Source organism: Pseudopodoces humilis, chromosome 29, assembly GCF_049639895.1.
Source record: "Pseudopodoces humilis isolate 2021_Gansu_Grassland_sample_001 chromosome 29, ASM4963989v1, whole genome shotgun sequence".
In the NCBI taxonomy this organism is placed as follows: domain Eukaryota; kingdom Metazoa; phylum Chordata; class Aves; order Passeriformes; family Paridae; genus Pseudopodoces; species Pseudopodoces humilis.
The window spans coordinates 4,089,215-4,103,632 of NC_142228.1; the positions used below are offsets into that span (position 1 = coordinate 4,089,215).

The window sequence follows — 14,418 nt, forward strand, 5'->3', positions numbered from 1 at the left end:
CTCTTCCAGGGAGGGGAAAGGGACCCCCAGGCGCCCCCTGCCCCCTCCTCATGCTGACTAATGACTTACACCATGGTGTCCCTGCTCTGGGGGACTGAAACAGCTGCTTCATGCCCCCTTGGGGACCCTGCAGACCTTGGATCAGGTGTTCAGAGTATTGCAATGGTTTGGGTTGGAAGGGGCCTTAAAGATCATCTAGTTCCAACTCCCTGGCCAGGGCAGGGACACCTTCCTCTAGAACAGCTGCTCCCTGGTGCCACCCTGGCTGGGCACCTCTTTGTCCCTGTGGTGCTGAGGACCACGAGAAGGGCACTGGGAGGGACTGTCCCCCTCAGCAGCCTCAGAGCTCCTGAAGAGCCAAGCAGGTGCTGAATCATCTCTGCTGCACCTGATGCTGCAGTTCCTCCCCTCATTGCATGGAGGAAGAGGAAGGTCCAAAGGCAGCAGTTCCCAGCTTGGATGCCTGCCTGCCCTGTGTGGATCTGCCTCAAAAGGAGCATTTGCCAGCCAGGAACCCCCTGGGTGTGGCTGAGAAGGTGCATCCTGGAGCCTGTTCCTGTGCAGCCCCCAGAGCCCCCTTTGCAGATGTCCCTGTGTGTGAGTGCAGCCCCCATCACACGGCCTGGGGGGGCTTTGAGCCCCCCAGTCTGAGCATGACCCTCAGCACATCCTCTGCTCAAACCAGGCTGAGGTGCAGCTGCCTCTCAGGTTTTGGTTCCTGATGCCTCTGAGGGTAACGAGCTGAGCTGCAGAGGGACTTGGAGTGGTAACACAAAAAGGTCCAAAAAGATTGTCCTGGAGGAGGGTGAGGGATGTGAACTGGGAGTTTGCTCAGTTTGCCCAGTTTTCCCCAATTTGCTCTTTTGGGGGAGCTTCAGGGCCTTCCCAGGGCAGCTGACCTCTGTGGTGAGCTGGGGCCACTGGAGCCCCTGCATCCTCCCCTCTCTGGAGCCTGTGGTGACTCAGCTGAGCCCCTGTCCCCTGGTCAGACACAGACAGAGGTTGCCATTGCCCTCCACAGGGAGCCTGAGCCTGAGCCCAAGGATGGCCCTGGGCACCCCCAGAAGGAAGAGCTGGAGCTGGTGGTCTCCAGGTCTGTGTCCCACCCTCAGTCCTGAGGGAATAGTCCCTCCTCTCTGATGGTTGATGCATCCCTCTGTGAGTCTGTGCCGTCCAGGACAGCCCCTCCTGGGGAGCCTGTGGCTGTGCTGCCTCCCCCCATGAGCTGTGTCACCCTCCATGCTGCTCTCCCCTGCTCCCAATGCAACAAACAGGAATTTACTGGGATTCATCTCCGTAAAATCATTCCATTACCACCAGGAGGAAACACAGCATTGCAGCATCCCCCAAAATCAGAGCAGAGAAGGACTCCTGGTTCTGATGCTTCCCAAGAGTGGGGACTCCACAGAACCCTTGGGTGACATCACCCACCCACTGGGGACAGTCCAGAATGGCCCCATGTCCCCGGTGCTGTGGGTGCCAGCACTCCCTGGTTTCAGCACCATTCCCTTGGAACTGCCAGCTCCATCCACGGCCAGGCTCCCACAGCCAGCACCAGCCCTGGCACCAGTCAGGGGCTTGGTTCCAGCTGGTTGGGGGCTCCAGTCCCAGCTGGGGTTGTCTGATTGTGGTTCTGATACTGGTTGGCAGCACCAGGACAATCTGTAGGGGCTCTGGGAACCATCTGGGGACTGGAGACCGGTCGGGGACTCAGTACCAGCTGAGGGGAACACAGTACAGGCTGGGGACCTCCAATCCCAGCTGGAGGCCCTGTGCTGGCTGGGGAGCCTGGTACTGGTGTTGGGAGGGTTTGGAACTGGCTGGAGGGGCTGGTACTGGTGTGGGGGTCCTGCACTGGCTGGAAGGGGGGGCAGCAGTGGCTGAGGGGGTTTGATTCTGTCTCAAGGTTCCCAGTATTGACTGGGGAGTTCTCATACTGGTGTTCCTGTCCTGGGTGGGGGCACACAGTCTGATCCCGGCTGGGAGGGGTCTGGCACCGGCTGCTCCACTCCAGCCCCCGCTGGTGCGGGGTGCCGAGCACCGGCCCGGGGCTCCGGTGCCATTCCGGGGGGCTCCGGTACGGGCCGGGGGGTGTTGCCGGCCCGGGGGTGATGCCAGCGGGGCTCCGGTGCTGCAGTGCCGCGGGTGCCAGCGGCGCTGCGGCAGCCGGGGCGGGGAGGGTGGAAGGGGCCGGTACCGGGGGCGGCGGGGCCGGGCGGGGCGGGGCGGGCCCGGGGCGGCGCTGCCGGTGCCGCTGCCGGCTCTGCCGGTGCCGGTGCCGGCCGGGTCCGCGGGGCCCGGGGCCGCGGGCGGGCGGGGCGGGGGCGGCGCTGCCGGCCCGGCCCGGGGCGGGGGGGCCGGACGGGACGGTGACGGTCCCCGGCGCGGCGGGCCCGGCGCGGCCGCTGGCGGAGCATGAGGGAGCCATGAGCCCGCTGCGGGGGTGGCTGCTGGCCGCGCTGCTCTCGCTCGCCCCGCGGGCAGGTAGGTCCGGACCCGCTCCCGCTCCGGCATCGCCCCGGTACCGGCCCCGCTCCCGGCCCCGCATCGCGCCCGCCGCGCTCCCGGCCCCGCTCCCGGCCCCGCATCGCCCCGCTCCCGGCCCCGCCGCCGCCGCTGCGGCTTTTTCGCTGCATCGACACATTTTTCCGCAGCGCCGCCCCGCAGAGCCCCGGGAGGGGCCGGGCCCGCGATCCCCCCGCACCTGCCCGGCCCCGGCCCCGCAGCCCCGGCTCCGCACCTGCCCCGGCCCCGCAGCGGCCCCGCAGCCCCGCGCCCACCCCCGGCTCCGCTCCTGCCCCGGCCCCGCGCCCTCCACCGCGCTGTCCCCGCAGCGGCCCCCGCCGTGTTCCCTCTCCGGAGGTGGCCGCACACAGCCCCCCGTGTCCCCTTCACGATGTGTCCCCATCTCGGCTCCCCCGTTCCCTGCATGCCCCATAGATGTCCTTACAGCAGCCCTCCACGTCCCCTTGGGATGTGTCCCCATAGCAGCTACCCCCCGTGTCCCTTGGCTGTCACCTCCAAAGGTGTCCCTGCACCAGCCCTGCTGTCCCCTCGTTGTCCCCTCTATGGGGCTGTCCCCATACCAGTCTTCCACCTCCCGTTCGGTGGTGTTCCCATCCCGGCCCTCTCTGTCCCCTGGGTGTCCCCTCTGAGATGTGTCCCCATTCCAGCTCCCCCCTTTTCCCTGCATGTCCCGTCCAGGATATGCCGATTCCCCCTCCCCAGCCTTTCCTCCAGGTGTAATGGCATTTCTGAATCCCCTCTCCCCTGCATGCCCCCCTCGGGGATGCAGCACTTTATCAGCCACCCGTGTCCCTTGTGTGTCCCCTCCAGGACGTGCCACTGTATTTGAGACCTCCTGAGCTTCCCCTCCCAGGTTTATTCCCCTACTGGTCACCCCCTTCCCCTGGGCACCCCTCCCAGCCCGTGCTTGCTGGGTGTCCCCTTCTGGGCACACCGGCGCACCCGGATGTTCCCCAGCTGCCCGCCCTGGGACAATCCCTGTACCCACCCTCCATGTTCCCTGGGCATCCCATACAGGACATGAATGTCCCCTTCTGGATACAGTGCCACACTTGGGCCACCTCCTGAGCATGTTCACCAACTCTGTCCCCTCGTGTTCCCACCCCTGTGTGCCCTCATCTCCCTGTCCCTCCTCGTCCCCAGTCCTCCATGTCCCCTTGTCCCCAGGCCCCTGTGTCTCCATCCCTTCTCCTCCCCAGGCCCGTGTCCCCACACCCCTCCAGGGTGGCCGCGACCCTGTCCCTCTCCCGCAGGTCCTGCCGCGCAGGCCGGAGCGCTGCCGCGGAGGCTCCCACGGGCCGCATGGCAGGAAGGGCGGGTGGTCTCCCAAATCACCCACCCCAGCAGGCTGGTGGGGCAGAGCTCGGGCGGAGAAGTCCCAAAGCATCAGCTGGACACCAGAGTCAGACATGAGCCCGGAGGAGGAGGAGGAGGAGGTGGAGGACCCGTAAGTGAACGACAGCCCCCAAGCCGCTCCCTTCCCGGGCCCCTGGCAGGCGGCAGGTCCAGGTCCCCAGGTTCCGCCGTCACTGGCCCAGCCACACCCCAGCGTGTGCGTGGGTACCGGCATCCCGAACTGGAGCCCTGATCCCCCCCGGGAACATCCCGCTGCCATCCTCCCCGGGGGGACACTGACTTGTGCAGCAAAATCTCATTAAATCTGGGAACCGATGGCGCGCGGGTTTTGGGAGAGATGAAACGGGAGCGGGCAGGTGGCGAGCAGGGCTCCCACGGGAGGAGGCTCGTGGGTCCGGCAAGGGCGGATTCAGGCCCGTGGGAGCGGCCCCCCGTGTCCCACCCAGTGCTGCTCCCCAGAGCACCCCAGGCTCGGGCCGTGACCTTCACCCCATCGCTGCCGGTCCCCGCGTTTCGGGGAGCAGCACACGCGCCCCGTCCGGCACGGGGGAGCTGCGGTGTTGGCAGCCGCCGGGGCCGGCGCCCATCGATCCCCGTCCGCGCCGGATAAAGGCGAGATGAGGAGCTGCTCTCGCCGCAGAGGTGATTTACACCCGGCGTCGAGTGAAACCGCCGGACGCCGGGAAGCGGCGGCAGCCGCCGCGCTGGCGAGGGGCCAGGGAGGTGTTAAGGCAGGGTGTCGAGGCAGGAGGGAGCAGCGGAGATCCAGGGGAATTCGGTCCCGGCGGCAGAGCCCTCTCCGGCAGTGCTGCAGGACCCCAGGGATGCGGTGGGGGCCCGGGACATCCTCTCCCTGTGATGACAGGCGGCTCCACATCCCTGCGTCCTCATCCCGAGCTGCCCCGGGTTCCCAGCAAGGGGGCAGGGCACGCCACGATGGGTTTGGCGCTTCCTCCGCTCCCCCGTGTGAAGCACCGGAGGGACCCGCAGACTGTGCCGGGCTCTCACCCGTGCGCCGAGTTTGCGGGGTCTGAGGCCGCTCCGCAGCGCTCGGCTCCCGCTGCCGGCGGCAGGAATTAGGTCAGGAACGGCGGCGCCGCAGGGCGGGAGAAGCGGAGGCTCGGCTGCCGCGGCCGGGCTGGGCCCAGCCCGGGGGGACCCTCCGGCACCCCCACCCCAGCACGGCACCCGCGGAGGGGGAGATGGAACCCAGGTGTCATCCCAGTGCTCCAGGGGTGATGGGTTTAAGGAAAAAAAACCCCATCATTCCTTTTTTCCTTTATGCTGAATTTTTCGGTTTAAAAAAAAAAAAAAAAAAAAAAAAAGTGCATCTTCACAGGCTGCGTATTTAGGTTGGGGTTTAAATGATTACTTTAGTTATGAATTTTTTGGGGGAGCTGACAGCTCTGGCTGTCCTGCAGGGGCTGCACCTGGCACAGGTGAGCTTCATGGTGCGTGCCTTCGGCTCAGCCTTCACCCTCGATCTCCGGCTGAACCAGTGAGTGACCCGGGGGTCCTGGCAGGGGGGGCCGCCATGGGGCTGCTGGTGCCCCCCGGGAGGAGGGGAAGAGCTGGGGGTGCTCGGGGATGGGGGAGCTGTGCAGAACCATCCCAGCAGTGGGGGCTGAGCCAGGGTGTGGAGCGGAGGGAGAGGGAGCCACGGGATGTCAGCACCCTCCCAAACTGGGGGGTCCCATGCTGGGGTGACTCCTTGTTTATGGATGGTGGGTGGTCTCCCACACCGGGGTGGTGGCTGCTGTCGTCTCCCTCTTCATCCTCTTCCTCCCCACCCCACGGCCTCTCACCCCCCACCTGCTCCCGGCAGCCACCTCCTCGCCTCCCACTACGTGGAGCGGCACCTCGGCGCGGGCAGCAACGGCAGCCACAGCACGGTAAGATGTGTGCCAAGGTGTGCCAAGGTGTGCCAAGGTGTGCCAAGGTGTGCCAAGGTGTGCCAAACTGTGCCAAGCCAATCTGTGCCAAACCACGCTGTGCCGTGCTGCGCCCCACTGCACCATGCTGTGCCAAACCCTGCCATGCCATGCTGTACCGGTGCAGGGGTTGTGGTGGCCAGCTCATAAATCCCACAGAACCCCAGGAATGGTCCCCAGCAGCTCAGCATGCTCCCACCCACTGCCCCTGGGCACCCCTGCCCTGCGGGGTGCTACCATGGTGCTGGGGGCTGCTCCTCGAGGGGGGTCCCTGGGTGCTGTGGGCACCAGGCACACCCTGAGGGTGCCTGGCACTGAACCCCAGAACGCTCAGCCTGGGCGCGGCCCCTGGGGGTGCGGGGCAGGGCGGCAGCCGAGGCTCAGCGCCCGTCCCCGCTCCGCAGGGCGCGGGGGAGCACTGCTACTACCAGGGCCGGATCCGGGGGCAGCCCCGCTCCTTCGCCGCTCTCTCCAGCTGCCAGGGCCTGCGGTGAGTACCCCACTGCCCACAGGGGGCCGGGGGGCTGCACCCCTCTGCACCCCGACACGCACATCTCTGTTTGCAGCGGGGTCTTCTCGGACGGCCGAGCCACGTACCTGATCGAGCCCCAGGCGGGCACCGAGCACGGGCAGGTGAGCGCTGGCACTGCCGTGTGCCTGCCCGAGCGCCCCAAGGCAGATTTACAGGTCTGGCTGTGGCTTGGGGACAGCCATGGGGACACGGGGACGTGGCAGTCCCCTCCCATGGCCGTGACACAGCTGTCCCCGCTGCAGGGCCTGCGGCCACACATCGTCCAGCGCGTCCCCAGCTGCCCCCGACTGGGTGAGGCTTCTCACAGAGCTCTTCCATTTGTGGCGGTGGCCTCAGTGGCCTCCTGGTGTCCCACCTCCTCTGTCCCTTCCCTCCAGGCTGCCTCTTCCCTGCGCTGAGCCAGCGTGTCCCTGGTGGGATACCAAAGCTGCGGCGGCGGCGGCAGGTTAGTGGGGACAGCGGGGTACACACGGCAGGGGACAGAGGACAATGGGCAGGGGACAATGTGCTTGACCCAGGCTGATTTCTGCCTGTTGGCCGAGGGTGCAGCCAGGCTCCTCCGCGGGTGTTAGGGTCGTGTTTGCAGGGTGCTGTTCCTGCCTGGGCTCAGGGATGTCCAGGGAACCCACTGGAATGCGCGGCTGCATCCCAAAACCACCCAGTGGCTCTCCCGTATCCCTGGGGGGGTCAGGAGCCCCAGCCGGGTGTCGGTGCCAGCTCAGCCGCGGGTTCCCACTGCAGGTCCGCCGAGCCCAGCACACGGTGCACAGCGAGACCAAGTACATCGAGCTGGCCGTGGTGAACGACCATCAGCTGGTGAGCGGGGGGTTCCCGGGGCTGGCGGGGGCGGTGAGGGGTCGGGCTGGCCCCCCCAATCCCACCTGGCCCCTGCTGTGCCCTCAGTTCCTGCAGCTCCGAAAGTCCGTAGTTCTTACCAGCAACTTCGCCAAGTCCGTGGTCAACCTGGCTGATATGGTGAGGGGGTCCCTGGAAGGAACCTGTCAGTGGTGGGGGGGGGTCCCTGGGAAGGTTAATCCCCTACATCTGATGGGTTTGTCCCTTGGGGGTTTCATTCCGCTTCATTCCCAAGGGATTTATCCCCACTGGGCTTATCCCTGGAGAGGATTTATCCCCCACCCTGGTGGGTTTGTCCCTGGGGGGGTTATCCTTGAGGGGACTGTTCCCAGCAGCTGGTGGATTTGTTCCCAGGGCATTTGTCCCTAGTTCCTGGTGATTTATCCCGGGGGGTTGATCCTCAGCACCTCCTGGGTTGGTCCCTTGAGAGTCTGGCCCCAGGGGGTTTGTCCCACTCTTGTTTTTCCCCTTTGGCACCTGGCGGGTTTGTCCCACCGGTGCTTTGTCCCCGGGAAATGGTCCCTGGTGCCGGCCGTGTGTGCCCAGCTCCTGAAATTGTCCACGCGGGTTTATCCCCAGTAGCTGCTGGGTTTGTCCGTGGGAGGGGGCGCGGCCCCAGCACCGTCCCTTTGTCCCCACAGATCTACAAGGAGCAGCTCAACACCCGCATCGTGCTGGTGGCCATGGAGACGTGGGCGGCCGAGGACCGGATCCGGGTGGGGCAAGACTCCCTGGAGACCCTGAACGAGTTTGTGAAATACCGGCGAGAGGGGCTGGCAGAGCACAGTGACACCGTCCACCTCTTCTCGTGAGCGCTGTGCCCACGTGTCCCCTCCCCGGGGCCGGGGACCGCGTCCCCCGTCCCCACCATCCTCTTCCTCGCAGGGGTCGGACGTTTCAGAGCAGCCGCAGCGGTACCGCCTTTGTCGGGGGCATCTGCTCCCCTGCCCGCGCCGGGGGCGTCAACGAGGTGGGTGCGGGGAGACCCCCGCGCGGGGGGGCTGGGGACAGGGACGGGGGTCCCTGCGGTGACACCGCGTCCCTCCCGGGCAGTACGGCAACGTGGCGGCCATGGCGGTGACACTGGCACAGACCCTGGGGCAGAACGTGGGCATGATGTGGAACAAGCACCGCACGGCCGCAGGTACCCGCGGGGACGGGGGGGACACCCCGCGGTGCCACCAGGCTGGCGGAGGGACAGTCAGCACCCCCAGCCCTCTCGTGTCCTCCCAGGGGACTGCCGCTGTCCGGACTCGTGGCTGGGCTGCATCATGGAGGACACAGGGTGGGTGCCCGCTCGGGGTGGCACTGCCACATCCCCCGCCACACCTCGTGTCACCGCTGCCGGCTCCGGGTGTCTGGCAGTGCCCCCGGGCGAGGGCAGGGTGTGACAGTGTGACGGTGTGACAGTGACCCCCATCCCACAGGTACTACCTCCCGCGGAAGTTCTCTCGCTGCAGCATCGATGAGTACAACCAGTTCCTGCAGGACGGCGGCGGCAGCTGCCTCTTCAACAAACCCCTGAAGGTAACGGCCCCCCCGGCCCCTCTGGGGGTCACAGTGGGGAGCGATGCACTGGGGGTGGCTTCTGGGGTCCCTCGGGACTCGTGGTGTCCCCAGCCACAGCCAAGGCGCTGGTGCTGAACTCGCAGAGCGGGAGGAGCCTCGTGCCCGGCTGCAGTTCGGGGGTGCTGCCATTCCCCGGGGATGTGATGCCCTTTCGGGGGGCTCATGGCAGCAGCTGGCTCAGGGGTCCCCAGCAGCTCTCGTGTGTTTGTCTCATGTCCTCCCTCGGTCCCGGCAGCTCCTGGACCCTCCGGAGTGCGGCAATGGCTTCGTGGAGGCAGGAGAGGAGTGCGACTGCGGCTCGCTGGCGGTGAGCAGGGTCAGGGGGCTGCTCCCCCCGCTCTGGGGGGGCTGTCAGGGCTGCCAGGGGGCTGATGGCCTTGATTCCGGCTGCTGTTCCCGCAGGAGTGTGCGAGGAGCGGGGGAAACTGCTGCAAGAAGTGCACCCTGACCCATGACGCCATGTGCAGCGATGGGCTCTGCTGCAAGGGCTGCAAGGTGCGGGCGGGGCTGGGAACATCCAGAGGGGCTCAGGGGGGCCAGGGTCCAGATGTGGACTCAGTGGAGTCCTGTCCCATTCCTGATGAGTTGGGTTTGTGTCCCGGGCAGTACGAGCCACGTGGCGTGTCCTGCCGGGAGGCTGTGAACGAGTGTGACATCCCTGAGACCTGCACCGGGGACTCCAGCCAGGTGAGTGGGGCCGGGGGGACAGGTGGAACATGTGGGGCCTTGTGGCATCACCCAGCCTCTTCTCCATGTCCCCACAGTGTCCCCCCAACCTCCACAAGCTGGATGGATACTTCTGTGAGAACGAGCAGGTGAGTGCAGCCCAGCCTGGTGGGACACGGCCCTGGGGCTGGGCACATCCCCACGGGCTCCAGCATCGGGGCTTGTGCGTGTTGGAAGTGCATTTGGGACTGTCCAAGGACAGGGACGGGGCTTGGGGAAGCCTGGTCTGGTGGAAGATGTCCATGGCAGGGGATGGAACTGGATGGGCTTTAAGGTCCCTTCCAACCCAAACCACTCTGTGACTTTTTGTCAGCAATTGCAGCCACAGCTGAGCCACACGTACACACATGGCTGTGGGTTTTGGGGTTAGCAGGGGGCCCTGAGCCCCCACTGCTGTCCCGTGGCTCTGCACACAGCTGGCTCCTGATCCCAGCGCCACATGAGCCGGGGCAGCGGTCCTGGGACCAGCCATGGGGGGATGTGGGGGGCTCGCTGTCCCTGCAGCACCTCCCTGCATCACGTGTGTGAGCCCCTCTCCAGCCTCATCACCCCTCCCCAGTCCCCCTGACCCCTGTCCAGCCCCTGACCTTCCTCCTGTCCCCTGAGCCTCCTCCAGCCCTGACCCCTCTCCGCTCCCCGCAGGGACGATGCTACGGCGGGCGCTGCAAAACCCGGGACCGTCAGTGCAACGCGCTGTGGGGCCGCAGTGAGTGTTGGCCTGGGCTGGGGGACACCGGGGGTGACCAGCGGGTGACACTCGCTCTCTGCCAGGCTCGGCCGAGCGCTTCTGCTACGAGAAGCTGAACGTGGAGGGGACGGAGCGGGGGAACTGCGGGCGCGAGGGCCTGGGCTGGCTGCAGTGCAACAAGCAGTGAGTGACCCCTGTCCCCCCGGCCCCTCCCGGTGCCACCCGCCCTCCTGGTGACACCACCGCTGCCTTGAAGGGACGTCCTCTGCGGCTTCCTCCTCTGCGCCAACATCTCGGGGTCGCCGCGGCTGGGGGAGCTCAGCGGGGAGATCGCCACCACCACCTTCTACCACCAGAACCGCTACGTGGACTGCAGGTAACCGTGCTGCCGTGGCACCGGCACGGCCCCGGGGAGCAGGGGTCCCGGTGTCACCCGCCGTGGCTGTCCTGGCACAGGGGCGGCCACGTGCAGCTGGTGGATGGCTCGGACCTGAGCTACGTGGAGGACGGGACGCCCTGCGGGCCCGGAATGCTCTGTCTCGACCGCAAATGCCTTCCAGCCACCGCCTTTAACTTCAGCTCCTGCCCCGGCAGCTGGGACGGGAAGATCTGCTTCGACCACGGGGTGAGGGGCGCGGCGGGGACAGGAGGACACTCGGGGGGGGTCACGGTCGCGGGGGGTGACGCCGTCCTCGCACAGGTTTGCAGCAATGAGGGGAAGTGCATCTGCCGGGCGGAGTGGACGGGGAAGGACTGCAGCGTCTACGACCCCATCCCGGAGCCGAAACCGACGGGGGAGACGGAGCGATACAAGGGTCCGTGTGCCCGCGGGGGACACGGGCTCCCTGCTGTCCCCAGGCCACACAGGCTGACCTGCCCCGCTTTGTCCCCAGCCACACCGGGGCTCCAGAGTGTCCCCCCCCGCCCTGCTCAGCTGGGCACGGCTGGGTTTGTCCCCGCTCCCAGGTCCCCACGGCTCTGGGTCATCCCTGGGGCTGTGTCCCCGTGTCCCCGCATCCCGTCCCCACCGAGGTGTGTCCCCGTGGCTGGGTTTGCCTCCCTCCCAGCTCCCCTCGGCACAACCCTGGGGCTGTGCCCTGGTGTCCCCCTGTCCCCTCCCCACTGACATGTTCCCTGTGGCTGGGTTTGTCCCCTTCCCGAGTCCCCATGGCACTGGGGCATCCCTGGGGCGATGTCCCCACGTCCCCTTCCCACTGACGTGTGACCCTGTCCCCTCCTCCCTGTCCCGTCTGTCACAGGTCCCAGTGGCACCAATATCATTATCGGCTCCATCGCGGGGGCCGTGCTGGTGGCTGCCATCGTCCTAGGGGGGACAGGCTGGGGATTTAAGTAAGCAGCCACCGCATGGCTCGTCCCCTCTGCTGCTGTCACCGGCCACGTCCCCTCTGCACAGCGTCACCGCGCCAGGGCCAGGCCGTGCCCTGCCGGGGCACTGCCAGTCCCCCCAGCTGGGCATCCCCTGCCGTGTGGCCTCTGGTCCCCTTGGCCCTGCCTGGTCCCCTGACCCTGCCTGGTCCCTTGTGCCAGCCCCTGCCTGACCCCTGGCCCTGCCTGCCCCGCCTGCATGTGCCATTGGGGTGTCACTGTCACCCGGACCCCGTGGCCGTGTCTGTCCCCAAGCATGGGGTGCTGGGGCGGGGGCTGTGTCGGTGGCCCCCCCGTGTGTGCTCCTGCCTGGCACTGGGACACTGCTGCTGCCTGTGGGACCAGGGACACTGGGGTGGGGGGGACACAGCAGTGGGGACAGCGGGGACACGGGGGTAGCACTAATGCTCCTCTCCTCTCCCCCTGCCACCCCCCCAAGGAACATCCGCCGAGGAAGGTACGACCCGGCGCAGCAGGGAGTGTAACCGTGTCCCCCCCATCGTCTCGTCACCGTCCGTGTCACCGTCACCGTCCGGCAGCCTGACGGCGTGGGAGCCCCCGGGCCCGTCTGTCCGTGTGCTGTGTGTCCGGCCGTGCTGTCTCCATCTCTGTGCCCCCACGGCTGAAGGGGAGCAGCGGCTGGGGGGGCCTGGCCGCAGCCCCCCCCCCCGGTGCTGGCTCATTTCAGCTCAGTGTCCCCCCATGTGTCACCCCCCTGTCACAGCCCCCCACTAAACGCACCCCACTTCTGTGTTGCAGGTCCGGGGGGGCCTGAGCGGGGCCGCTCTGCCCCACCCCCCCAGCGCCTCATTAACAGCAATTAAATGGGGCGGCGCTGCCGAGGGTCCAGCCGAGGAGGAGAGCGGAGGGGTGGCACCGGGACCGCCCCCCGGCCCCCCCGCACCGCCACGAATGTACGGGGACCCCCGGCCCCCCCCGGGCTGGCGGCACTCGGCACTGGATGAATGAATGTACCCGAGGGGCCAGCGGGGAGCCCCGGCCCCACATTCCCCCTGCCCTCCAGCAGCATCTTCCAGCCGGGAAGCCTGCTTCCTGCACCCCGAAAGGCAGGCCAGGGTCCCCAGGACCAGACCAGCGTCCCCAGTACGAGGCCAGTGCCCTTTCCCAGTTCAAGGCCTGGAGTCGTGTCCCTGCCACCCCCGTGCCTGGGCTGGGTCCGACGGGGGCCAAGTCCTGCACCCCCAGATGTGCCTCCCCGGCCCCCCAAAGCAGCTCAGCAACCCCGTGTGGGGTTTGTCCCCTCAGATTCTCCCCCCGTGTCATGGCTGCACCCCCAAGCCATGGGACCCCAAAGTGGCCAGAGGTGGGACAGGCACAGCTCTCCTTCAAGGCTTCCCCCACTCAGGCAGGCGAACTCCAAACTGGTGACACTGGAGTTGGGGGGGACAGAAGGGCCCCCCGGGGGGACCAGGGCACAGGGTGAGCCCTGGGCTGGGGACACAGGGCTGCTTGCTGGGTGGCACTTGTCACCCCAGCCCCAGGGCAGGCTTGTGGCACCCGTTCCCCCCGGACTGGGCGTCCCCCACCCCCTGGCAGGTTGTGGGGAGGCATCACCCTCTCCCTGTGGCACGTGGCACATGTCACCCTGCATGGGGTGGCTCTAGAGAGCCACCCAAAGCACAGCACCTCGGAGCACTGGGGGCCACACAGGTCCCTTTAACCACTGGTGACACTCAGCATGGAGGGGGGACATCCCTGGTGACACTTGGTGGCACATCCCAGTGGGGGGGGGGGACACTCCCGGGGACACTCAGCACGGGGACAATGGGGGATGATAGCCATTGTCCATGGCAGTGTCAGGGTGTCCCCTCTGTGTCCCCTCCTTGCCCGGTGTCCCTGCCCACCACTGGGCCCCTTTGCCATGGAGACAGAGAGTGACCAATGGTGTCCCCAAGCCCAGCCATGGCCAAAGCGTGTGGTGGCGCCCAGCCCGGTGTGACAGCCCCACTGGGCACCCACGAGTGCCGTGGCTGCGGTGGCAGCCCAGGGGACAGGGTGGGAGGTGACAGCAGGAGGGGGTGGCTGGACATCCCCTGGCTTCGCAGGCGGCTTCTCGTGTGACGTATCAGCACTGGGAGATGTGGGGACCTGGGACCACCGTGGAGTGTGGGATCAACCCCCCATCTCTATCACTGTCACCACAGTGTCCCCACAACTGCCACAGTCACAGTGCCGGCGTGCTCCCCGAGGCGAGGGGACACCCCTGGTTCGGAGCAAACCGTTGTCACTGGGTTTGGGGACATTAATATATATATATATATATATATGTGTGTGTATATATATATATAAATACTGGGATTTTTCTTAATGATTTTAACGCTGTCAGGGCGGGAGGGCCCGTGGCGGGGGGAGGGGGGGGGGGCACCCGGGGCTTCCAGAGCCAAGGGAGCAAAGCCCCCCCAGCCCTCGCTGCTCCCACGGGCCCCGTCCCGTCCCGGGGACGAGCACAGCGGGGTGGGGTCCCCGTCCCCCCCTCTCCGCACCGCCGCCACCCCGCACCGCCTGCTCCGCTACCGCCGGGCCCGGCGGGACCCCCGCGCCCGCCCGGCCTCGAGCTCCCGCTTTGCACGTGCTGGGAGCCGCTCCGGGCTCGGTCCTGGCTCCGGGCTCGGCCCCGGCTCCGGGCTCGGCCCCGGCTCCGGGCTCGGCCCCGGCTCCGGGCTCGGTCCTGGCTCTGGGCTCGGTCCTGGCTCCGGGCTCGGCCCCGGCTCCGGGCTCGGTCCTGGCTCCGGGCTCGGCCGCCTCCTGCAATGTCGCAGAATTTATTTACAATAAAGATTTGGAAAACGATGAGGGCTCCGCTTCTTCTCACCCGCGTGGGGTGGCAG

At 67.2% G+C, this 14,418-nt stretch overlaps 1 protein-coding gene across 2 annotated transcripts; it reads left to right on the forward strand.

Annotated features, from left to right (window-relative positions):
* The first annotated feature begins 2,366 nt into the window (after positions 1–2,366).
* On the forward strand, positions 2,367–12,603 carry ADAM11 (ADAM metallopeptidase domain 11). Of its 2 annotated transcripts, XM_088068087.1 has the most exons (27): positions 2,367–2,484; positions 3,780–3,973; positions 5,304–5,380; positions 5,708–5,774; positions 6,218–6,303; positions 6,380–6,446; positions 6,588–6,636; positions 6,723–6,790; positions 7,087–7,161; positions 7,249–7,320; positions 7,842–8,008; positions 8,086–8,170; positions 8,254–8,344; positions 8,434–8,485; positions 8,628–8,727; positions 9,005–9,076; positions 9,172–9,264; positions 9,376–9,456; positions 9,534–9,584; positions 10,138–10,201; positions 10,267–10,366; positions 10,440–10,559; positions 10,640–10,808; positions 10,884–10,998; positions 11,443–11,533; positions 12,009–12,026; positions 12,329–12,603. In XM_088068087.1, the coding sequence occupies exons 1-27, from the start codon at positions 2,427–2,429 to the stop codon at positions 12,342–12,344; spliced, it is 2,298 nt and encodes a 765-aa protein (XP_087924213.1). In that variant the 5' UTR covers positions 2,367–2,426; the 3' UTR covers positions 12,345–12,603. The 2 variants fall into 2 exon arrangements, with proteins under 2 accessions (XP_087924213.1, XP_005532686.1); XM_005532629.2 differs by lacking the exon at positions 12,329–12,603 and having other exon boundaries at positions 12,009–12,309.
* Positions 12,604–14,418: the final 1,815 nt, after the last annotated feature.

Coding starts and splice junctions, on each gene's coding strand:
- ADAM11 (XM_005532629.2), top strand. CDS start 2,427: ATGAGCCCGCTGCGGGGGTGGCTGCTGGCCGCGCTGCTCTCGCTCGCC. Junction 6,304..6,379: donor TCCAGCTGCCAGGGCCTGCG/GTGAGTACCCCA, acceptor CTCTGTTTGCAG/CGGGGTCTTCTCGGACGGCC. Junction 10,999..11,442: donor GGAGACGGAGCGATACAAGG/GTCCGTGTGCCC, acceptor CGTCTGTCACAG/GTCCCAGTGGCACCAATATC.